Source organism: Emys orbicularis, chromosome 13 (assembly GCF_028017835.1).
Source record: "Emys orbicularis isolate rEmyOrb1 chromosome 13, rEmyOrb1.hap1, whole genome shotgun sequence".
Lineage (NCBI taxonomy): Eukaryota > Metazoa > Chordata > Testudines > Emydidae > Emys > Emys orbicularis.
Window position 1 is genome coordinate 25,594,708 of NC_088695.1, and position 26,351 is coordinate 25,621,058.

A 26,351-nucleotide genomic window follows, 5' to 3' on the forward strand; every position below is an offset into this window, starting at 1 on the left:
GGCCAATGGGAGCTGCGGGAGCAGCACCTACGAACGGGACAGCGCGCAGAGCCACCTGGCCATGCCTGTGCATAGGAGCCGAAAGGGGGACATGTCACTGCTTCCGGGAGCTGCCTGAGGTAAGCACCATCCGGAGCCTGCACCCCTGACCCCCTCCCATGCCCCACTTCCCCGGCCCTGATCCCCCTCCCACCCTCCAAACCCCCAGCCAGAGCCTTCACCCCCCCCTGCCCCACCCCCCTGCCCCAGTCTGGATCCCCCTCTCACCCTCCAAACCCCTCTGTCCCAGCCCAGAGCACCCTCCTGCACCCCAAATTCCTCATTCCCAGCCCCACACCAGAGCTCGCACCCGCAGCCAGAGCAGTCATCCCTCCCCCTGCACCCCAACCCCCTGCCCCATCCTGGAACCCCCTCCTGCACCCAGAACCCCTCATTTCTGGCCCTATCTCAGAACCCACACCCCCAGCCCAGAGCCCATACCCCCTCCCTCACCCCAGCCCCCTGCCTTAGCCCAGAGCCCCCTCCCATACTCCGAACCCCTCATCTCTGGCTCCATCCCGGAGCCCGCACCCCCAGCCGGAGCTCTCATCCCCTCCCGCATCCCAACTCACTGCCTCAGCCCAGAGCCCCCTCCCACACCCTGAACTCCTCATTTCTGGTCCCACCCCAGAGCCCGCACCCCCAGGTGAGCCTTCACCCTCTCCCGGACCCCAAGCCCCATCCCCAGCCTGGTGAAAATGAGCAAGTGAGTGAGGGTGGGGAGAGTGAGCCACGGAGGGAGGGGGGATGGAGTGAGCAGAGGTGGGGCCTCAGAGAAGGGGCAGGGCAGGGGGCGGGGCAAGGGTGTTTGGTTTTGTGCTAGTAGAAAGTTGGCAACCCTAAAAGAGGTCCAGTGATTAGGGGTACTAGACTAGGTCTTAAGAGAGAGAGGTTTGATTCCCTTGCTCATGCACAGATTTCCTGTATGACCTTGGCCAGGTCACCTAGGCCTAGATTTTTAATGGTATTTAGGTATGGTTACACTCAGTGTCGCAATGCCTAATGGAATTAGGATCCTAAAGCTCATTTTCAAAAGGGATTTAGGGACCCAGGAACCAAAATCCCATTAATAGGTAATGGGATTTAGGCTCCTAAGTGCCTAAATCCCCCAAAATGATATTAGGGATCCTAAATCAGTTAAGTGTTGCAACACTGAGTGCCGGTGTCTAAATACCTTTAACAATCTAGCCCGTAGTCTCTCTAGGCCTCAGCTGCCCACATGTAAAATGGAGAGGATAACCTGCCCTCCCACACAGGAGGGCTGGGGGATAAATACACTGAAGGTTGTCAGGCACTCAGATGTTATGGAAGGGTTACTAGGGAAGGCGCAGACTGTTGGAAGTATGAGTGAGGAGAACGCGTGAGCAGTTGTTTATCAAGCGTAGGATCAGTCACAGCCCTGTAGTGGGAGTAGATGACAGAGACAAATTAAAACAGGCCCACGATGAAGGCCAGGCTTTGTGAATGGGCTGAATGAAACACAGTGGCACTGTGCTTTCCATGGCACGCACTGGCTGCCAAGAGAGACTCTGCTCACCAGAAATAACAGGGAAGGAGAAGAACTCTCCAGTCCTGCAGGGGTGAAGAAAGAAGCAGCAGAAATAGCAGCAGAGAAAACCATGTTGTAACTTGCCCCCAGATCAGAATTCATTACAAATTCATGGAAACAAATCATTGTTCTGCCTCTGCCGAGCCCCAGTCCGTGATGAGGCTGATACTAGTTGGGGAACTAGTTGATCATGTTGATTGTTATTTCAGGTTAAGACTTTACATCCACAGACATTTGTGTAAATATTTGCTTTCTGCACATCTCAGAAATAGTGGTTGCAAAGCAAAACTCACACCCTCGAGGCCAGCCCTCTGCTTCTCGTGCCATTGCTCTGCTCCCCTAGCCCTCCTCCCTTACCTCTTGGTGAAAGCATTGCCCTTCCCTTGCTCAACTCAAGCCTCTTGCCTCTCCACTCTGCAGCCTTCTCCCATTTCACCTCTGCTGTCTTCCCACGTGCTCAGTCCTGGAGCTTCCTCCAGCCCCTGATGCTCAAGATGATCATTTCCATCCCTCCTGAAACTCCTCCTGCAGCACCATGCAACTCCAGCGAACCCATGAAATAATCCCTTCCTCTGGCCAACAGGGCATTGTGTGTCTGTACCAGCCTGTCTAGCTATTGGTCAGCTTCTTGAAAGCACCTATCTCCAGCCCGCCCCTTGCATCATTCACTACACACCATACATCAGTGTACTGAGTGAGGCAAGGGCTCCTCCAGAGCTACCTTAACACCCCCCCCACACACACACACACATCCGCTCAGCTGTCACATGCTTCTAAATGCCATGGTAACACCATACCAGGTGTATGGTGGATGCCCAAGTGGCAATTTGTAAAGGGCTGTAACTAACTCAAATCCAAACCAATGCCCACTGGATCACTGAAAGATGATTTTCCTTAAGGAGACCAAGTCCCCTGCTAAACATGAGCTTTTGACTCTGTTGTCTCAGCACCAAAAAGAGGTTGCAAGATTTTTCTTTTATAATGGGAAAAGTTATTTTTTCACTCTTCTCATATTCCAAAATAGCTACACAGTTTTGCTCAAAGAGTCCTGAGGCAGAGATCAAAACTGGAAGCCTAGAGGAGAAAAGTTTTGGATAGTCATGAACAGCTTACCATGGGAGCTGAGAATGGGATCTGTTACACACCCTGACTATAGCCCTTGCTGTCACTTTTGCAGTCACTGTTTTAAAAGTGCATGTCTTTAAGGTCAGCGTCGTGTAACCCATTAGAACTGAGTAAAAACTTTTAGAAACTAATGGAAAGCCAAGAATCCCAGCTCTGCTGCAGGCCGGAGCAGGAGCTTATAACTCCCATGGGTCAGGGAGTATTAGACCTTAAAAACTGTCAGTGGTGGAAGGCTGAGTGTCGTCAGGCCTTGGCTTCAGACCAGGGTCACTTCAAATCCCTGCTTTTAGCCAAACTGTATTTTGAAGGGGTGACTAGGGAAGAAGAAACATTTTTATGGCAAGTTGTTTTATTTTTTTAAATGAGGTCTGTTTGAAAGGTGCTCAGAGGCGTGGAATGGTAGGAGTTGTCCTCGCAGAGCTGCATTACAGGGCAGAGAGCAGGTGAAGTGATAAGAGCTGCAGGTTGCTTCTGGTTATCACATAGTTGCAAAAGGAAAGAAATCATGTTTCTTCTGTTGTGGCTGTTTATTTAGGTTGTGGTTCAGTTTTCCTTGAAACCCTTCCTCAGCAAACCATCATCTCCTCCTTTACTGAGATGTCTCAATTTCCCATCTAGTTTGCCCTGTTTGTGGAAGCTGATGTGGAGAGCACTGAAATCAGCACTGAGCTCTGTCTTTGCCTTTCCAGTCGCACTGAGTTATGGTAAATGCGTCGCATTTTCAAATTGAAAAACAGAAAATGCAAAAAGCATTGTTGTGCCATAGCTTGGAATCCTCAGCCATCAGGAAAAGCAGATAGAGAAATCTCACTTGTCTTATCCTTTGGACGGATAAAGAAATGTGCAGATGCCAGTACTGTAGATAATAGTATAAAGGCCTTTTAAAATTCAGTTTAATCCTGAATAAACAATCAAGTGCTTGAGCATATAATAGCTTCATATATAAAGGGCCTTTAGTGAATGTTCTCCCACCAGCTATTTTCTAACTGCAGGAGCAGCTCATGGTAACAGGTATGTGGCACAAAACCTATGCAAATTGAAACTCCTGAGGGGTCCACCTTTGGAACTTTCTGCCTTTGTGTTGTTTTACTGTTGACTCTGCACAGATGGTTAACTGCTGTTCCACTTTTGATCTGCCCAAAGAATCTGTCTCTATCACATTATCTTAGCTGTAGCTAAATATTGAACCAGTGACTTACAATCCCTGCCTGATTCCCTTTGTCAAAACAGGCTGACAGTCCTTATTACAAGGGCTGTGCTAATTGTCTCACTCCAGGAACCTTTGCCTTAGTTGCTGTTGCTAATGGAGAATGAGTGAATGCAAATCTACCTGTGTATGTGAATATTACCCAGAAGAGGATGCTCCAAAGTAGCCATCTGCAGAAATCATTTCTGACAGAGATCTGCTCACTTGTTGCTTTTATGTTGTTCAGACTTTCAGAGTGCCTGTATATATAATACTCAACACCAGCTTGATTGGCAGGCTAATGGCCTGCATTGCACAGTGAGAGTAACTCACTATGGCTTGCACTGAAGGTGAATCCTAGTGGAATTCACTCCATTTTTCTCCAAAATGCTAGAGGGTTTAAGCTAGACAAATAAATGACATAGCTGAATGTGAAGGAACCTGACACAAACCTAGTGGCTGGAGGGTCTTCTGGCAGTACTGAATAAACTGTGTCAAATGGTGCTCAAATTCGCCTTGACTAGACAAGAATGTTTCGTGCCCTCCTTTTGGGACTTGGAGCACCTACAAGCTATTCTAGAGCAGTGGTGGCAGGTCCCGAATATTGCTATTGGATGTGATTTCCTCCACTGCTCAACTGCTCTTCACCCTTTGGCCAGGCCAGGACGAACCACAATGGTCCAGCTGCTAGGTGAGGAGTTGGCATTATATAATTAGGGCAAAATATGTTTACGGGGTGGTTCGCTATACTTGTTACACTTGGCATGCCAAAGTGACACTGGAAACAGCCTGTCACAGCACAGATGTGACCCTGCAGACTATTGCCCGGTACCTGGTTTGCTTTAGAATTGCTCTAGTCTCCACAGGAGCACAAATTGCCAAGTGGTTGGGAGATGAGTTGGGGATTGGCTTTGATAAATCAGAAGAGAAACTGACAATTGCTTTGGATAGAAACAGGAAGACTGGGAGAGAGTTGCACCTGGAAGTACTGAGCCAGTGGAGGGATAGGACTTTCTTTGGCCAGTAGGCAAGTACATTTAGAGCTGCTACTGAATGGAAAAGCCGCAAGTCAGGTCTGTATTTGTGGGCATTCCTTTATGGTTTTGAATAGGAATAATGAGAATGTTTCCCAAACTGGTGGCAGGAGGGTGCAGCTGCTGTCTGTGGACCAAGAGACAACAATGCAAAACTCAAACCCACAAACCCTAGGAGATACAGTGTAAAACTGTGTACCTACATACATCACCTACCAACACAGATGCTCATCGGTTGGGAGGAAGGATGGCCCATGGTTAAATGCTAGGCTAGAGTTAGGAGAGCTGGGTTCAAGTCCCTGCTCTACCACAGAATTCCTCTGTGACCTTGAGCAAGTCTCTTAGTCTTTTGCCCAGATCCTCAGAAGTCGTTAGACACCAAACTCCCATTGATTTCAACAGAAATTAGGAGTCTAAATACCTTAGAAGTTCTGTGGCTCTGTTCGCCATGTAGAACAGTACTTCCCCACCTCACAGGGGTGTTGTAAGGATAACGACACTAAAGGTTGGGAGGTGCTCTGATCCTATGGGAATTGGGGGCATATAAAAAGTACCTTTGACAAACACACACTAGCAAATCAGCCCTGCTCAACTACATAGTCTCTTATGGACCGGCAGGCCTCATATCAGTCTTGCCTCATAGACTTTAACTCATAGACTTTAAGGTCAGAAGGGACCAATATGGTCATCTAGTCTGACCTCCCGCATGATGCAGGCCACAAAAGCTGACTCACCCACAACAGAATCTTCCAGCCTGCGACCCCTGCCCTATGCTGCGGAGGAAGGCGAAAAACCTCCAGGGCCTCTGCCAATCTACCCTGGAGGAAAATTCCTTCCCGACCCCAAATATGGCGATCAGCAGAACCCCGAGCATACAGGCAAGATTCTACAGCCGGACCCTCATTTTACCCGCGATGGCCCGTTAATGCCTATTTGACTAAAATCACATTATCCCATCAAACCATTCCCTCCATAAACTTATCAAGCCTAATCTTGAAGCCAGAGAGGTCCTTTGCCTCCTCTACTGTCCCTCTATCCCAGCTATCTCAGCTCAGGGAATCCCTATTCCACTTCATGTCCCTCTCTGTTGTGGGACTGCGACTGTGTGACTTGCATGCCATTCCCAGAATTCCTTTCCAGCTCTTCCGAAGCAGCGCCAGGGCAATGCACTGGAAATGGCTTGTGCTCTGTTTTTGTCAATAGGAGGAAGCTATTCTGCCTTACTGTGCTGTGCCAAAGGACTCCTAAGGGAACACTGTCCACACGCTTTCCCAGACATGGTGACACACTGCATTTGCTTGAGCTGGGAACAATCCTCACCAAAAACCCAACAGCCTGTTCTTGGTGGCTGGCCATATGGAGGCTGGGTGTATGTGTTCTGACTCTCCATACATACTCTATTCCAGTTTGGCTGGCAGCTTTGCCCCTCTCTTTCCCTGGCCCTCCATGTCATTGTTTTCCCATTGCACACCCCAGAATTGTAGCTGTTGTGTATAGGAACTGGGAGTGTCTCTTTAAAGAGAACACAGAGAGCACCACTAGAGGGCTCACTCACTATTGACTTGGAACCTGACTGTGCCTGTGTGATTTCTTCCTGTTGTGTGCACTAAGGACACAACAGTAGCCCTGGAGGAGTAGCTTGTGAACACCCACCCCGCTTCTGAGTTAATAACAGTACTTAGATTCATTCCTTCCATGTCGACCATATGGACCAGGGTCACTTCACAGAGCCAGCTATTTTTAAAAAAAATATTTTAATTTGTAATTGAACTAAGAGGATTAAAAGTCATTTATTTCTGGGACATTTTTATACAGGATGAGCTGTGATTTTTACCCCTTGTTATAACCCTTGTGCTAGGGCAACTTCAGTGTTTACTCCTCGCAGCCCCCTTTGCGCCTCTCATCAGCCCACAGTATGGTAATCTTGGACTCCATCCATACCCCTAGCCAGCAGGGAAGGCTGTGCTGTGACCCTTGGCATGGCATTACTGGCCATCATCTCAGCAGAGCATAGTTAAGTTAATGGAGGCTAGGAGCCATCTGTCCTGTTTTCTCCATTTCCTCCACAAACTTTTGATTGCCTGTCCAGAAAGCCCCAGTGAGCCAATTACTTTGTTTTACAGGATGCAGTGCTCAGGAGATAGGAACCATGAGCAAAACAAAGTAAACCCAGCATTTGTGGTTCATTTTATACCTCTTTGCACTTCAAGTCCAGAATGAGTGTGATAATATTTCAGGTATTGGATGAATGCTTGGAGTGTTGAATTATTAAACATCAAACAGTTGAAAAACAAGATTGCAAATCATCCGTTTATTCCCAGTATATTTATTCCTAGCATATGGCAGTATGAAAAGGAAAGGCCGACGGAGGTCCAGACTGCTCCAAGGCTATACTGCATGCACATTCCCAACAGAGGCCTTTACTGTTGCTAGTTCTGCTGTCTAGGGGAGCAATATTTCCATGTGAAGATGATGCAATGTCTTTCATGTGTGCTGTGGTGGCAGCAGAAGGAAGAAGGAACTTTCTGGTGTCTTCCACCACACGAACCTCTTGCAGCCATGTAGCACTGAATGTATGTCCGCTCAGGGGAGCCCATGGGTATACTCCTTTAGCGGTGTAACACAGAGCCATGAGGTATCCCGGGCCATACTAGACAGTAATTCCAGGACTGCACACTTGGTCCCAGATGATACGCATGGCTGAACTTGTAAACATAAACCAGTAGTTCTCAACCTATTTACCATTGTGGGCTGCATATGCAGTTCTCTATGGGTTATGTGGGCCACATCCACACAGTATATATACTACCCGATTGGCTCTGAGGGTGGCATATGGGCCGCAGCTGTGTGCTGATTAGGCCGCAAGTGGCCCGTGGGTTGAGAATCACTGCCATAAACCAAGAAAAGTGCAATGATTGGTTTTCCACCCAGGGCTCCTTTCCATCGGGAGCGGAGTCTTGTCCAGCACCCCCATCAATTCACACTGTTGATGGGCGGGGATAAGTGCATGCTGCAGCCTATCTGAACTGTTTTCTTTGGGCCTTGGCTGGTTAGTTAATATATCTCAGACCAAGGTCTGGACCCGGTAATGAAGTCAGGGTTTCTGTGCTGTAAATCCATCCATGAGGATTAGGGTGACCAAATGTTCCGATTTTATAGGGACAGTCCCGATATTCGGGGCTTTTTCTTATATGGGAACCTATTACCCCCCACACTCTGTCACGATTTTTCATACTTGCTATCTGGTCACCCTAATGGGGATGCTCCCATCCTGCCTGCATTCATCCCAGCACTGGGAGCCAGAGAGATGTGGTGACATGTAAATACAATTTGACTGATGTTTGTCATCATGCTATGTGCTGCCACAGGCTGTGAAGACATCTGCTTCCAGACCAAGGGAGGTATTAATGAGTGTAGTGGTAGCAAAACAGCTTGCGAGTGTGGGGATCTGCTGCTGAGGACTATTAGAGGCCGGTGTAACCTGCTGTGGAAGCGCAGGGGGATAAGATGGACTGAACTGCACTGTTGCAGTGATTTGTCTCCTTGTGTAGAGATAATCATGTTATATGGTTTGTAAGGCTAACATCAATGCTCAGAAGTAAGCAGCTCATTCAGAGAAGGGCTTGGATGCTACACACACAGTCTTTGCCAAGTTCTATTAAACTAGCTGCATGTGCTAGACAGAATAGTGAAACGTATTGGCAGCTCCATCCATCCAGACAATCACTACGCTCTCAAGTGAATTCACCCAGGAAAATGATAAAAGGCAAAACCACCCCATCACCTATGGGTGAACACTTTTTTCACAAAGCGATCACCCTATGTCTGACCTCTCAGTCCTTATCCTCAAAGAAAACTTGCACAAACACTTGCAAAAGACAGGCATGGGAGCTTAAATTAATAACTTTGCTAAAGAGTAAAAATTATGGACTGAACAGAGACACTGGATTTATGGCTTGTCACAACCATCTATAACCCGCTAAACCCACTTTTTGTCCTATTACAGCAGATGTGTTAACGGGCCACTCTATCTTGAAGGGTCCCGTACAATACGAGCTAACTACTTATGCTAAACAATCTGTCCCACCCTGCATTTTGCTGTGATGCTGGGAGGACCTTTTCCAGACCTGAAGAAGAACTCTGTGTAAGCTCCAAAGCTTGTCTCACTCACCAACAGAAGTTAGTCCAATAAAAAAATATTAAGACCAGGAGGTGTCACCAGACCTGATGGTTTCAGAGAGGCCCAGTGATCCCTGTCATCCCAAGGCTGATGTGCTGGACAGAACCCTTCCAAGCTTTCAGGTGTCAGCTATTTTCAAAACACAGTTTGGTTCAGAAAAAAATATGCCAATTTGCCAATCTTCAAATGTAAAAAACCCCAACCAAGCCATGGGCACTTGATGAGCAAGAGCACTTTAGATTGCATTTTAGTGCCTTTTATATTTAATGTATAAATAATTAGACATAAGGAATAAAGCTTTATATTTAATTCATGTCATTAAAAACCTTATGTATTGTTAATAGGCTTAGTTATAGGCGACATCTCTTTGAAATATTATTCTTTTGTGCATTTTAATAGGGTGCATTGTAAACACACCACTGTAAGCTGACAGCAGCTAATACTTACTCTAGACAGCACATGCCTAATTAAAGTCACTTATTTTATGTTTTTTTTAAGTCAGCTCACTCGAGATTCCCAAACGGCTTTTCCCTCTTGGCTGGGAGCACAAGGGAGATGCTGGGAAGGTGTGGGGAGGTGAAGGGCCCTGATTCTGGGCTGAGGAGCACTCAGTGCAGCTTGGAGAGGTCTCCTGAGCCTCAGTCACAGTGCACTGGGCCAAGACCTTTGCAGGGCCTGGTTTAGACACTTCAGGACCCCCATGGCTCTGCTGCTCACTTGGTGTGGTGATGGCAGGGGATCACCTTTTCCTCCCAGAGAGGCAGCAACAGCAGCAGGGGACCCCTTTGCCCCCAGGAGTAGTGGCTGCCGCTGTGCCTCTCCCCTCAAGAGCAGCGGGGTCCAGAGAGCACTAACACCCCAGCTGCTGGGCGCAGTACATCTGCTTGGGTGGGTGGGCCAGGCTCACTGCACCTTCTAATCTTCTCTTGGTAGGAAACTCCAACCACACCCTCTTCCTCCCAGCTGCACTCGCTGTCCTGGCAGCCAAGGCAGGGAGGGGGAAGATCCCATGGACTGGGGTGATCTTTCTGGGGCTGGGTACAGGGAGGCAGTACGGCCTAGTGGATAGAGCACTGTACTGGGACTTGGGTGGCCTGGTTCTATTCCTGGCTACAACATTGGGCTATTGAAGTGACTCCCCCAAGGTCACGCACCTTTCTCTGCTTTAGTTTCCCCAGCTGTGGAATGGGGATGATGATACGAAGCTCCTTTGTAAAGCGCTTTGAGATCTGCTGGTGAGCAGCTCTTTGTAAGAGTTAGGGGTTATTAGTAAGCTGGCCCGAGTAGTGCAGAGCACAGTGGTTGCCTGCAGTGCAGGATGGTGCCGAAGCATGTTCTTCCATGGCCTGTGACCTTCTATGCTGCTTTGCCATTATTCTTTCTACCAATGTTTGGAGTCCTCGTGCACGGAACAAAGCAAAAGCAGCACAAACTGCTTTGCTGCAGGCACACTGGGAAGCCATGGGGAACACAGTCTGCATTCTCCAGGGGCTATCTGGGTAGGGAGTTACTCAGTAGTCCTGCTGCATGCTTACTACAGTAGCTCTGCATTTGTCACTCTTCACCCGCAAACCCGGCATGTTAGTGCAGATACAGGAGAAGCTGTGTGTGCTGTGTGTAGCTGATATGTGTGTGTATATGTTCTCTACAGGGCATTCTGTTTTCTACCCCGGAGTGTCTGAAGGCTCCCCAAGACTTGGTGACACTCTACCTGCATGAGTCAAACCGGGTGTACCGGGATAAGATGATTGATGAGACAGATTTCAGCACATTTGATAAAATGCAGACGGAGATGGTAAAGAAGTCCTATGATGTAAGTATTGCAGTTGGTGTTTGTCAGATTAACATGCTCTGGGATATCCTCTCAGGGGCTAGCTGCACAGGAGGCAGAGGTGGATTTCGGAAAAAAATAACCGGACCAGAAGTCTGCTCAAGACATCTTATGTGTTTGGAGATGACACTGTTGGGGAGAACACAAGGCAGGGTGTCCAGGCCTCTGTGGTCTCTCCTCAGCTCTGCCACTGGCTGGCTGTATGACTCCGGACTAGTCACTGCACCTTTCTCTGTGTCTCAGTTTCCCAAGGACTGTCTACATTTAAAACACAGCAGCTGGGCCACTGCAGCGCTTCAATGAAGACACTGCTTGTGCTGATGGGAGGGGGTCTCCATTTCCCCGAGAGGCGGTAGCTAAGTTGACAGGAGAATTCTCCCATCGACCTAGCACTGTCTACACCAGTGGTTAGGTCAGTTGAACTATGTCACTCAGGAGTGTGGATTATTCCTAGTGTAGACCAGGCCCCAGTCTGTCAAATGGCTAAAGTAGTGGATCCCTGACTCACAGGAGGCTGCGGGGCTCAATTAACTAATGTAAGTAAAGAGCTTCAGGAGTCTCCAATGATAGGTACTAGACAAGGGTCAAGCTTGGGCTGAGTTCCCTGGTCTCCACAGGAGGAGGCTGGGGTCAAGACGCAGTATTAAGTCCTTGGCTCTCCTCCTTGGTCCAACAATATCTTTCCAAGGAAAGCTCTGTACCCTACCCCCTTTGGGCTGGTCTACACACAGTGACACCCCTTTAACTGTACCAGTAGCATTACAATGGTATGCTCCTCCTAGTGTGGATGCAGTTAAAGGTGCTTCTACTTGGATAAGTCCTTTTACACAGGCATAACTGTGTCCACACTAGGGCTTGTACTCATTTAATTATCCCAGTATAAAGTAACACCCTCAACTGCCATAGTTAAACCAGTACCAACGCTGCATGTAGGCCAGGCCTTAGAGCTCGGAGGGATCCAGCCTCAGAGATCCCAGCGGTACTGAAGGTGAGGGGGCTTCTCTAGTGCTGTGGCCTCCCTGTGCACATGAGTGGGCCCCTCCCTCTTTTACTGCTCCCTTCCTCCCCTGAACTGAACAAGAACCCTCAGACCCCCCTGCCCTTCATCCTGGGCACTGGTAGCTGACCCAATACACACACCCTGCAGCCATGCACTGTTCGGCCTCCAGCTCTCACCACACACCGGGCACTCCCTGTCCTGACAGCTTCATCCAATCTGCTTTCCCTGCAGTGCTTCCTGTCCCCAATGAGGCACCCAGTATTAAGAATAGTGGATCACATCAGAGCTTATCTCTCATAACTGTGCTATCTGCAGATGTTCTCCCTTTCCATATAACTGCCTAATCCTGGGGTGAATCTGATGGAGCGCTCGTTCTCAGCAATACTTTGTGGCAATCAGCTTCGTGGCTGAACTATGCATTGCATAAAAAAAATCTTTTTACCAGATTTGGGACCTTTTACAGAAAACCCTCCCTTTTTAAAGTGTAATGTCCCAGTGCTAGCTTTCATTATGATCCTTGCCATTAGGTAGCTGAACTTCCTGAAATTATATTGTGGCTCCTGTAAGTGCCTCTGAGCTTGTAATGGAACACCCCAAAGTCAGGAAACAAAAAAGTGAAGGTTTGCTGACCCCCTTTTACTCTGCACCACTACATAGATGCTTTGAAATGCTGGTTTGGAATCTGTGAGCTGTGATTATGCTTAGATATAAATTTAAAGCTCAGGTGTAGAAAACCATTGTATCATCTGAGAAATACTATGTGTTCATTATGCCAGAGATTTGGGGCAACACTTTCAAAAGTGCATAAGTGCCCTTGTTGACAAGAAGGCTAACGGCATTTTGGGCTGTATAAGTAGGAGCATTGCGAGCAGATTGAGGGATGTGATCGTTCCCCTCTATTCGGCATTGGTGAGGCCTCATCTGGTGTAATGTGTCCAGTTTTGGGCCCCGCACTACAAGAAGGATGTGGAAAAATTGGATAGTCCAGCGGAGGGCAACAAAAATTCTTAGGCGGCTGGAGCACATGACTTATGAGGAGAGGCTGAGGGAACTGGGGTTATTTAGTCTGCAGAAGAGAAGAATGAGGCGGGATTTAATAGTTGCTTTCAACTACCTGAAAAGGGGTTCCAAAGAGGATGGATCTAGACTGTTCTCAGTGGTACCAGATGACAGAACAAGGAGTAATGGTTTCAGGTTGCAGTGGGGGAGGTTTACGTTGGATATTAGGAAAAACTTTTTCACAAGGAGGGTGGTGAAGCACTGGAATGGGGTACATAGGGAGATGGTATAATCTCCTTCCTTAGAGGTTTTTAAGGTCAGGCTTGACAAAGCCCTGGCTGGGATGATTTAGTTGGGGATTGGTCCTGCTTTGAGCAGGGAGTTGGACTAGATGACCTCCTGAGGTCCCTTCCAACCCTGATACTCTATGATTCTATAAGTGAGTTAGGAGTCCAAGTCCCTTTGTCTTTTAAATCAGTGGGAGGTAGGTGCCTAGGCACTTTGGACAATCCCAGTAGCTGCCTAATTGCATCATTTATGTATGTTTAAAAATCTGGCCCCAAGGTCCAGATCCAGACAAGGATTTAGGCACATTAGCCCAAGATTTAGACATCACTGAGATCCTCAGAATCTCCACTCAGCTGCTGCTTACCTCTATTGGTGTCTAAATTTCCTAGGCACCTACATTTTCACCATTGAAGTCCCCATGGTGTCTGAGTTTCTGCCAATGAGCATGTGCACGGCTACCTCAGTCTAGGCACCAGGCGCCTGTCTTACATCTAAATCAAGTGGGATCCTCAAACTAGGCTTGCCCCATCTCACCTGGTGAAGAATTGCATTGATCTGTTCTCCTGAAAAGAGCTTTCCCTTTGTTGCAATAGGAACAGGACATTCTGTATTTCCCTTTTGCATTTCATTGGCAGGAAATTGAGGAGACTCTAGAGGAGACCAAGAAGATGAACATGTACTGCCATTTTGCTAGAGGCGTTGGGGAACCCAAATACATGCCTGTTCAGACCTGGGAGTCACTGAATCACATCCTTGTGGAAGCCTTGGATAACCACAATGAGGTCAATGCTGCCATGAATCTGGTGCTCTTTGAAGATGCCATGTGCCATGTGTAAGGGGATTTTCTGTCTTTGTACTCTCACAGAGTCATCAGCCTAAATGTCTTTGGAGCTGGTCTGTGTAATGCATTTCTGTTAACATTTTCAGAGGGGATGAGCAGCCATAATCACAGATGATGTCAGGAGGAGCTGTAGGAGTGCAGCACTTCTGAAGAGTCAGACCCTGGGTATCTCAAATTGGACATGCAAAATAGGGGCTCTTCCAATTAGCAGCCATTAATCTCTCCTCAGCTTCTCATCTGTCCACTGGGGATTTCCTATCTCCCTGGGATATTGGAAGCCTTTTCTCATTGATGTTTAGCAAGTACTTTGAAACCTTCAGGCAGAGGGCACTGTAGTAGTACAAAGATGAATTACACAGAGGTTTCAATTTTCAAATGGGGCTGCCTAAGTAGGGTACACAATTTTGCTTGCCAGCCCTCAGTACATAGGTGCCCTAATATGTGTTTTAAATACAAGTTTGATTGTGTCATTGTGCAAGAAAAACTTGGAAAATTGGTATGTGGTAACATGTTTGAAAGCCTGTAAGTCACATAGGAGCCTATGTCACACTTTCAAGTGACTTTCAAAGGTGTTAGGTGCCTAAAGCTGCAGAGTGGCGCCTGGGAAGATGGTTAAAAGTTTCTAAGCAGATATGGTGCCTACCTCCCTTGATTTCAATGAAACTTAATCACCTAAAATGCTTAAGCCCTTTTGACAATCCCACTAGGCACATGTCTGCACCTGGTGGCACTGAATACCTTTGAGAATGTGGCCCTTAGCAGCTAAGTCTCACTGCAAGTCAATGGAATTTAGGCTCCTGTGGTCAGATTTTTAAAGATTTTCAGGCACCTAAGAATGCAGATAGGTGCCTAGTGAGATTGCCAAAAGCACCTAAGTGAATTAGGTTCATCTAAGTGAAATCAATGGGAGTTGGGAGCCTAGGTTCTTTTGAAAATGTTACCTGGTGACTATATATACTGTACATATGAATCTCTGAACTAACAGAGCCCTAGAGCCCCATTAGCTACACTGAAGCAGTACTTTTTCATTAGGAAAGGGTGGTCTCACAGTTCCTTAAGTACCAGGAAACCAATCCAATTACTATCATAGAAAAGAACAACAGATACAATCCTTTGATCTACCCAGTTACTCCTTTGAGTCCTAGGAGCTCACTATCCTTTCATTTCCTGCAGCATAGTGCCTTGCTATTTAATAAAACCATAATAATGCTTCATGCTATGATGCTTTTATTCCATTCAGTTATTAAGTAGCAGTTTATCTTCAGCAAAGGCTTGCTTGGATCATCAAACTGTACTTGATTTTGTATTCTATGCATAAGGCAGACACACACACAAGCACTCTGAGTATTAGAATTTTTTCAGATTGTGATGTAAATGTTGTCTCTGTCATTTTCTCTTGTGTGCTCCCTGTGCACCAGAGAGGACTTGCTGGACCAAATCTGATTGCAGCCTCCCCCTAAATATTGTAAAAGATCGAGAGAAAAAGCTCTGAATTTTAAAGTTTGTTTTCACATTCCTCCTTGTTCCCCTCCTCCTTTATACCCGCAGACGGTCTGTCAGACAGTACCACAGATATGAGCTGGTAGTCCTGACCCAAGATTTGATTCCTAAACTTCACTAGTTAAATACAGTTAGTGGCTAAATCACCAAGTTGTTCAAGAGTTCAAATCTATCTGTGCTAATCACTAAATATTTCTGTGGCCTTACCCACACACCTATACTTTCATAATTACTGATTTTTATCAGAGTTTTGCTTATTGCTCTGAAAGCAATGAAGAACCTGATGAGAAATGAAATTAAACAAGTAGGCTAGCTGAGGCCAGTGAGGGCGTCTCATGGCATCCCGACCTTATTTAAAATTCAAATGAATTGTTCTCGTATTCAAGACGTGTCTGGGAGAGAGAACTGATGGAATATGAACTACAAGTAGTTAAAGTTTCTTTGGAGAGAAACAAAAATGGCTGGTGCTTTCATTGTGTTCTTAGCTACTTGAATGAAAAGTGGGATAACAGCATGTCTAAATCTTCAAAAGAAAGGTCCCAACTGATTGCAAACAGTTAGAAATCAGTATTTTATCCTGTTGGCTTTGTTGTATGGAAATTAAGGCCCAGACATATATGTAGGCAGACAATGGAACTGTTTCCAGAGACTCTCTCTACTGTTTCTCACTGTGCATGCCAGGTGGGATAGGCATGCCTCTGGACCCTTGCTATCAGTTAGCTTCTGGGACATGCCCCAAAGCAGCTTGTGTCATTTCGCTTTCAGTGAAATAGTGACATCGCAGGCCCCATGGCCATGTTAATCACTGCACTGGGATCTAAACTCTGGCTAGTGAGTGAGATTTTCCCCTCCCCTGCTGGGAGTGATTTACTTCTACAATATTTCCTGTTGAATGTTCTCAGAAATGTGTCATCTTCACACGATTAGCTCACTCTTCTTTGGCTAGGTCTACACTACCCGCCTGAATCGGCGGGTAGAAATCGACCTCTCGGGGATCGATTTATTGCGTCCCGTCGGGACGTGACAATCGATCCCCGAATCGACGCTCTTACTCCACCAGCTAAGGTGGGAGTAAGCGCCGTCGACAGGAAGCCGCAGAGGTCGATTTTGCCACCGTCCATACAGCGGGGTAAGTCGGCTGCGATACGTCGAATTCAGCTACGCTATTCGCGTAGCTGAATTTGCGTATCTTAAATCGACCCCCCCCTGTAGTGAAGACGTAGCCTTTGTTAGCACACTTTTTCTGAAGGATATAGTCTAGTGCAAACAGGAATTAACTCAAGGACGACCTCTGGCCTTTGTTACACTGGTGCTCAGATCACAGTGATCTGCCCTTATAATCAATGAATCTTTATTTAGTGCCCTATCCTTGTGCATGTCATTGGTGAGACTACTCCATGTGTCAGTGTGAGCAAGGGTGACAGAATCTGGCCCTTAAAGAATTAGTAGTTTTGATAAGGAATAAATATTGACAGAGCTTTCCTAGAAAAGATTTACACTGATCTAGATACATGAAGATATTAATACATAATGGGACTCCTCATGTGACTAATAGCTCACCAATGTCATCAAGCCCATGGTTAATGTGGATCCTTGGACATTTTCTGAGAGGAAATATCTACTAGAGGGACTAATTAGAGCACATTTACACAGCAATTTAGTCTGGTTTGACTCATGTTCCATGTAAATGGGGACTGAACTTTACTGTAAGATGTTCCTGAACATCATAACACAGCATACGAATCCAGAAATAACCGAGATGGGAAGCTCTGAATTGCCATAGAACCATTAACTGGTTGGTTGTGTTGTTTACTACAGATCTCACCGAAGAGTATCAACTGCAAACATGCCCCTTAGATTGGCAGTGTTGCTGTGATTCTGCTCCTATTCTCAATCTAATTTGTTACTCAGTAAAATATGTATTGAAATGCTCCATATGGAAAAAAGTCTTCTTGACCAGAGATTCTGTATGCTTCAATTTAGTTGCCGCATCAATCGTATCTTAGAATCCCCCAGAGGAAATGCCCTATTGGTTGGTGTAGGTGGAAGCGGCAAGCAGAGCCTGACAAGACTTGCAGCTTTCATTAGCTCACTGGAGGTTTTCCAGATCACTCTGAGGAAAGGCTATGGAATCCCTGACCTAAAGGTAGGTGGTGTTGAATGGTGGGAAGGGAGAGGAAACAGAAACTTGTACTTCTTCCACACAGAGCTTTGTCTTTTCTATGTGTTGGAGAAACCTCCAGTGTAAATGAAAAGAGATTCCAATTGGATCGCAAAGAATGGTCATTCTCTCCAAAAATCATCAGTTAATGTTTGCTCACGGCTTTGTACCTGTAAAGGGCTATAGAGAGTCGATGATAATGATTAATATAATAAATTATTACTATTTTTAAGACAATAAAAAGAATACTTAATGAACCCAGGAGTAACCTACTATGGAATAAGCAACAGAGGGTCCTGTGGCACCTTTAAGACTAATAGAATCTTCATGAGGTTGATAGATTTCCATTCCATACGGCTAAATGCAGTGCCTTGCATGGTGTCAAGTATCAGAGGGGTAGCCATGTTAGTCTGAATCTGTAAAAAGCAACAGAGGGTCCTGTGCCACAGGACCCTCTGTTGCTTTTTACAGATTCAGACTAACACGGCTACCCCTCTGATACTACTATGGAATGATGTAGCTAGGGGTGGGAGAGATTTATTAAGTCATATCCAGTCCATCTCCCACTTCCTGGAGGCTATAAGAGTTGGAAAGAGCACATGGATCTTGACAATACATTTTCTGGTAAACAGTGAATTGGAAGCTGTGAGACAGTTTTGTTTGATGCAAATGGAAGGATTTATAAATGTTTTAGTTGCTGGTAAATGATGTAGAACTTAGTTTTGCAATGTCTCCTTGCATTCCCACCAAGGCAAACTGGAGCTACGTTGTCCAAGTCCTGTCCTTCATCATCAGACTGGGGCTCCTGCTGGAATGAACAGCTTCCACTGAGAGGCCAGTTATAGCTCTGGCGATAGATCTGGAGATCAGCAAATCTCTACCAAGTTTTGAAAGCTCATATTTAAATGCATTTGCTTTCTTATTTAGGGTAATTTACTTTAGTGGAATGCAAGATTTGACTTTTAGACAACGTTTATTTAATAATCAAATGTATTATGAGGAATCACTGGAGTTTTTATTTAATGTTATATCATCTTCTCCCTTCAGATAACTTTGCAGCACTGATCAGTTTGTTTGTCGTGCTTTCTGACATGTCTGTGTAATCATCCTGAGCCTATCTATTTTCACCCATTCAGTTCCACCCGTGAAAAGGTTCCTGGGATAATCTGGTGCTGATCTCCTCCTATTTGTTAGATAGCCTACTCTTGCCACAAAGAGTATACTCTGATTCTTAGGTTCAGAAGCTTGTTTTCAAAGCACGTTCTTGTTTCAGGTTCTGTGATGGTGGAAGGTTGTTTGACATTCCCTTCACTCTGTACCCATTCTACAGGAATTTATGAAATACTGGTTGATTATTTTTTCTTGGGTCTAGAACAGCAAGATGGCTCAGTCTGGCATTGGCCCTTAACATTGTTATAATTCACTTATTCTAGGTATTCTATAGCAAATGTAACAACTGACTGTGTTTGGTGGAACCATATTTGCCTACTGAAGTTCTAAATGCATTTCAAAAGCAATGTACTATCCTGAGCAACCTTCTATTCCTACTGTATTCTGTTCACATGAACTAATGGGAAAGGCCAGCTGAGGTGGTAGGAAAAAAACCCCAGAATCACAGTGACAGCTTTTGCTATTACTGTGTTTTAAATAATAGTGTTATTTTATGTTCATAATTGTGAGGCAGACACTCTGAAAAGGGGAGTAAGGATAGTCCAGTGGTTGAGGCACTAGCCTAGGGCTAGGACACCTGGGTTCAAGTCCCTGCCCTACCACAACCTCCCTGTGAGAGCTTGTGTAAGTCAGATAGTCTCTCTGTGCTGCAGTTCCCCCTCTGTACAACAGGGATAATAGCCATGCCCTGCATTGTGGGGTTTGGGAGGATACATACATTGAAGATTGTGTGGTCCTCAGGTACCATGGTAATGGGGGAAACCCTGTACCTTAGGCTGTGTCTACAGTACAAGCTAGGGGTGTGATACCCCAATTTGTGTACACACATGTGTGCTAGCTCTGATTGAGCTAGTGCAAGTATAAATAGCAATGTAGCTGCAGTAGCACGGGTAGCAGCAGAGGCATGGCTGAGCCATGCTGAGTATATCCCCACTGCTTTTGTACCCATCACGGCACTGCTGCTGCTCCCCGTCCTACTGTGGCTGCACTGATATTTGTATTCACACGAGCTTGATGAGAGCTAGCATGAATACATGTACATGAATAGGAGATCACAGGATGACCATAAGCTGTCAATGTGATGCTGCTGTGGAAAAGGCTAATGCAGTCCTAGGATGCATTAGACAAGGTATTTCCAGCAGAGACAGGGAAGTGTTAGTACCATTACACCAGGCACTGGTGAGACCTCACCTGGAATACTGTGTGCAGTGCTGGTCTCCCATGTTTAAGAAAGATGAATTCAAACTGGAACAGGTGCAGAGAAGTGCTAATAGGTTTTCCATTCCTCTGATCACCCTATCTTATAAGAGAAGACACAAAGAGCGTGGCTTGTTTACATAAGAACATAAGAATGGCCATACTGGGTCAGACCAAAGGTCCATCAAGCCCAGTATCCTGTCCTCTGACAGTGGCCAATGCCAGGTGCCCCAAAGGGAATGAACAGACAGATTATCGTCAAGTGATCCAGGCCCTGTCACCCAATCCCAGCTTCTGGCAAACAGAGGCTAGGGACACCATTTCTGCCCATCCTTGCTAATAGCCATTGATGGACCTATCTTCCGTGAATCTATCTAGCTCCCTTTTGAACCCCATTATAGTATTGGCCTTCACAACACCCTCTGGCAAGGAGTTCCAGAGGTTGACAGTGCATTGTGTGAAAAAATACTTGTTTGTGATTGTTTTAAACCTGCTACCTATTAATTTCATTTGGTGGCCCCTTGTTCTTGTATTATGAGGAGGAGTAAATAACACTTCCTTATTTACTTTCTCTATACCACTCATGATTTTATAGACCTCTATCATATCCCCTCTTAGTCGCCTCTTTTCCAAGCTGAAAAGTCACAGTCTTATTAATCTCTCCTCATATGGAAGTCGTTCTATACCCCTAATCATTTTTGTTGCCCTTTTATGAACCTTTTCCAATTCCAAGATATCTTTTTTGAGATGGGGTGATCACATCTGCATGCAGTATTCAAGGTGTGGGTGTACCATGGATTTATATAGAGGCAATGTGATATTTTCGGTCTTATTATATATCCCTTTCTTGATGATTCCCAACATTCTGGTAGCTTTTTTGACTGCCGCTGCACATTGAGTGGATGATTTCAGAGAACTATCCACAATGACTCCAAGATCTCTCTCTTGAGTGGTAACAGCTAATTTAGACCTCATCATTGTATATGTATAGTTAGGATTATGTTTTCCAATGTGCATTACTTTGCATTTATCAACATTAAATTTCATCTGCCATTTTGTTGCCCAGTCACCCAGTTTTGTGAGATCCTTTTGTAGCTCTTCGCAGTCTGCCTGGGACTTAACTATCTTGAGTAGTTTTGTATCATCTGCAAATTTTGCCACCTCACTGTTTACCCCTTTTTCATATCATTTATGAATACGTTGAATAGGACTGGTCCCAGTACAGACCCCTGGAGGATATCACTATTTAACTCTCTCCGTTCTGAAAACTGACCATTTATTCCTACCCTTTGTTTCCTATCTTTTAACCAGTTACCAATCCATGAGAGAACCTTCCCTCTTATCCCATGACTGCTTATTTTGCTTAAGAGCCTTTGGTGAGGGAACTTGTCAAAGGCTTTCTGAAAATCTAAATACACTATATCCACTGAGTCTCCTTTGTCCGCATGCTTGTTGACCACCTCAAAGAATTCTGGTAGACTGGTGAGGTATGATTTCCCTTTACAAAAAACATGTTGACTATTTCCCAACAAATTATGTTCATCTATGTGTCTGACAATTTTGTTCTTTATGATACTTTCAACCAATTTGCCCGCTACTGAAGTGCGGCTTAGCCTAACCAAAAGAAGGCTGAGGGGAGATATGATTGCTCTCTATAAAAACATCAGAGGGATAAATACCAGGGAGGGAGAGGAGTTATTTAAGTTAAGTATCATTGTTGACAGAAGAACAAATGGATATAAACTGGCCATCAACAAGTATAGGCTTGAAATTGGGTGACGGTTTCTAACCATCAGAGGAGTGAAGTTCTGGAACTGCTTATCAAGGGGAGCAGCGAGGACAAAAAAACCTAACTGGCTTCAAGACTGAGCTTGCTAAGTTTATGGAGGGGTATGATGAGACTGTCTGCAATAGCATGTGGCCCATTGGCGACTGCCAGTAGCAAAAATCTCCAATGGCTGGAGAAAGGACATTAGATAGAGAGGGCTCTGAGTTACTACAGAGAATTCTTTCCCAGGTGTCTGCCTGGTGGGTCTTGTCCATATGCTCAGGGTCTAACTGATCGTCACATTTTGGATCGGGAAGGAATTTTCCCCTGGGTCAGATTGGCAGAGACTCTGGGATTTTTTCTCCTGCCTCTGCAGCGTGCAGCCTGGGTCACTTGCAGGTTTAAACTAGAGTAAATGGTGGATTCTCTGTAACTTGAAGTCTTTAAACCATGATTTGAGGATTTCAGTAACTCAGCCAAAAGTTAGGGATCTATTACAGGAGCGGGTAGATGAAGTTCTGTGGCCTGCAATCTGCAGGAGGTCAGACTAGATGATCATGATGATCCCTTCTGGCCTTAAAGTCTATGAGTCTGATAGAGGGCTCATGTGACTTCGTGATAGTAATTGAGCCCTTCTCACGAATGTGATCAGAAATGCTTGGCAGAATCTATTTGCACTTGTGTGCTTTCTGAAGGAAAGGGATGAAGGAAGGAAAACAGCACAGTTAACTAGTCCTATCAAAAATATTTCCAGTATGCCCTCCACAGGGGAGAAGAAATGATGCAGTGGAAAAGAAATTTTTTCACAACATTCTTATGGTCTCGCTACTCTGTGGGCAGAATATAAGTCCTTAACTGAGGCTCCTTCACTCAGCTGCACAGTGTGTTGTGAACACGCCACACGCCATGCTGAATTACTGAAATAAAAAGGGAGAAGTAGAGAATAGGGACAGAAAGAACAGCATATCCAGCCACTAAGATCATCTCACATATATGATTCAATGTATTCCATAATTGTGCAACACAACACTTTAAATATTGTGGCAGCAGCCACCAGCAGCAGATCACTGTCTAGAAAGGTCCCTGCAATCTGGCACGATCTACACTTCAAACTAATCAGGGATTCTACCATCCACGTTTAACAGAAATAGCAACAGTGCTCCATCTTCAGCAATAATCCGTGATTTTTAAATGCCCTGTCTACAATCAGAAAGTTTTAAAAAGATCATTTCCTGAATAAAATGATTAGAAAATGATGTTGTATTTTGTGTCTCAGTTTTCTCAGGGTCTGTCTTTTTATTTGTCTTTTGTACAGCATAGAGCAAGTTGTCAATGCTTAGCAAGTAATAATAATAATAATAATAAATTAATACTAGCAGTATCCTTGGAAATGTTCTGCCATAAAGTGGAGAAGATATAAAGAACAAGCTTCATGCTAATTAATTCTGATTGTTTTGTTTTCAGTTAATCAGAAGATTTTGAATAGGCAACATCCTGCCTGAAATGTCCCCAATGAAAACACACTTTGTGACCGAGACTTTGCAGTAGATGAACACAAACTCCTTACTTACTTTCCTTTCAATCTACAGGCAGACTTGGCAAACCAGTATATTAAAACTGGAGTGAAGAATGTTGGCACTGTATTCCTTATGACTGATGCCCAGGTGGCTGATGAAAGGTTCTTAGTGCTGGTAAATGACTTGTTAGCTTCAGGTATGCATCTCATTGACTTTATTTCCATTCTCCTTTCCCATATAAATGTGCACATAGTGATGTCTGCAGCTGTTCCATAGAAGAGATTGTAACATTTGCTTAAAATGATAACTAAACAAAGTAAGCTACACAATTTGTAAATTAAACCTCAAGGAAGAAAGCAGTGCTCAGATCTTCTTAGCAGAGACGGACTCCACCAGCTAGTAGATTTTGGCCTTCTCAGATGTCTATGACCCAGTCAGTTAGTTTGCACCCTACTTTCATAGCTCTTTAATTCTACTTATAATTGCTAAGTCACTTCTGTGTGGGGCAATATGCTAGTGGAGTGTGGAGTCAGAGGAAGTGTTTCATTGAAGGATGTGCAGTGTCCATCCCTATGAGAGGCAGTTTAGTGGTATGACATAACTCCCACTAGTCCTGGTTACAGAATTTGACTTCACTGTTTGCTAGAGCTGGGTGACTAATGCAAAGCCATTGAAAGACCACGTGTTTGAATGTCAGATAGCTGTTCAGTCCAATCACGTTCCTTTCTTGTTAATTTTTCTAGACACATTTGTGTGGCTGGGGTTTTTTGTGCTTGGAGAATAGCTGTTCTTCCCATGAATACCCTGATTTCTGTGCAGACCATGACATTTGCATGTGAATTCAGCATTTGCATTTCACCTCACTCCTGGTTAGCTTAGCAGAGCACAGAAGCAATACAAGGACTCAGATGACCAATGATACACCACAAACAGTGAATAATCAAGAGTTGACATAGAATATTAGTATTGCATTCATAGCTGAAGCAAAGTTTGTGAACAGCCCACTGGCTGAAGTATGTTCATACCACTTTCAAACAATCTGGACAGCAAATGAATTTGCAGATGCCAGAGACTGTTTGTGGATAATTCCTAACCAGGAAGAGGGGTTTAATTTGCTGGGTAAATTGTGTGTTGTGTGTAGTTCCCCCAGCAACCCCATGTGCTGCCCTCCTGCGGGGACAACATGAGCATCCCCCAGCCCTAATTACAGCACTGTACGTGCCTGTCAGCATGGAGGAGGCCCACACAGCCTCTCTTACAGTTTTCTGTTTCCCTTCCAGTCACCAGAGGGCTGCCCATTTGCTTCAATGGGTCTGCTCTTAGATGAAGACATGATCTTTCTGACAGCAAGTCAGTGCTAGCTGATCAGTGAGGACTTTGATGGGGTGGTATAATGGGCTTATGAGGTCCTTTGGCTCCTTACATGGAATTATTTTTATTTGCTTAGAAGGACCCATGAGATCAGACCTCCCTCTCCATCAGACCCAGGCAGGGCAGAGCGGGCTCCTTCCACCATTCACCATCTGTCTAGGGTGGCAATCTGGATTGTATCCCCCTTCTCCTTTTTCCCCTTTGCTTGCCCATGTCTGTTTCACCCTTCCTTGCTTAAAACGGGGGAGGATAAGTGAGGAGGGCGGATGTTGTGGCCACCCACTGGAAGTACATAGAAGGAAGAGGAAGGCCTGGTGCTTTCCTGCTTATTCTCTGCCTTAGTCAAAGTGGAGCTTTCTTTGTTTTCCCTTTGAGTGTGTGTGTGTGTGTGTGTTTGTCTGTCTGACTGTCTTTATACATGTATGAGAAAGCTGCCTGCGATCCTGGAGATAGTTACGACCAAGGAGGGCCAGGCTACCTAAGGGCGCGGGGGCGTCATTCCCAGCTCAGATAGACATACCCACACTAACTTTGATCAAGCTAACGTGCTAAAAATAGCAGTGTAGCTGCAGAGGCATGAGCGGAGGGAGGGGCTAGCCGCCCCAAATACAGTCCCGGCTGGGACCCTAGGTAGCTGCTCAGGTGGCTGGCCCATTCTGGCACATGCACTACAGCAGCAGCTACACTTCTATTTCTAGCGCACTAGTTCAATGAGAGCTAGTGCAGATACGCATCCAGCTCGAAGTGTATACAGGCAGTCCTCGACTTTGCGACGTTCGACTTATGACGAACGGCACTTACAATGTTTCTGAATTGACACCCTGATTCGACTTACAACAATTGGTTTCGACTTTACGACGATCGGTCCCCTGACAGAGTGGATTGCGGTTCCGAGTTACGACGTTTCGACTTAAGAAACAATTTTCAGGAACCGATTGTGTCGTTCGTCCGAAGACTACCTATACTTAACCTTTTCTCCCCTCTGGTCCGTGGTTATGTGTCACTGGCTTAGAAGGCCTGCTGGCTCCAGTGACTGGAGAAGGGATAGATCCTGTTTCTGTGGCATTAGGATGATATTATGTTTGCTTTTGAAGGCCTGTATTTCCCCAGAGTTACCTCATGTGGTAATGGGGATGCAGGGGTTATCCCCTATTCTAGGTACAAGGAAATACCTTGGTATCTCAGACCCCATGAGGCTAGGGCTGCCAACTTTATAATTGCACAAAACCAAACACCCCTGCTCCACCCCTGCCCTGCCCTTCCCCGAGGCCCTGCTCCTGCCCCACCCCTTCTCTGAGGCCCTGCCCTCACTCAGTCCAGCCCCCCTCCCTCCATCGCTCGCTCTCCCCCACCCTCACTCACTTTCACTGGGCTGGGGCAGGGCATTGGGGTGTGGGAGGGGGTGAGGGCTACAGCTGTGGGTGCAGGCTCCAGGGTGAGGCCAGAAATTAGGTGTTCAGGGTTCGGGAGCAGGCTCCAGGCTGGGCCAGGGGCTTGGGGTGCAGGAGGGGGTGAGGGCTCCAGCTGGGGTTACGGGCTCTGGGCTGGGGCAGGGGCTGAGGGGTTTGGGTTGCAGAAGGGGGCTCTGGGCTGGG

General features: G+C 45.8%; 1 protein-coding gene across 1 annotated transcript in view; it reads left to right on the forward strand.

Moving 5' to 3' along the window:
* Nucleotides 1-26,351, forward strand: part of DNAH9 (dynein axonemal heavy chain 9) — a 420,192-nt gene that overhangs the window by 165,507 nt on the left and 228,334 nt on the right. Inside the window, exons 42-45 of the mRNA XM_065415313.1 lie at nt 10,765-10,926; nt 13,867-14,063; nt 17,556-17,718; nt 23,458-23,581. Of these exons, the coding sequence (XP_065271385.1) occupies nt 10,765-10,926; nt 13,867-14,063; nt 17,556-17,718; nt 23,458-23,581 (646 nt within the window). The remainder of the gene's footprint in view (nt 1-10,764; nt 10,927-13,866; nt 14,064-17,555; nt 17,719-23,457; nt 23,582-26,351) is intronic.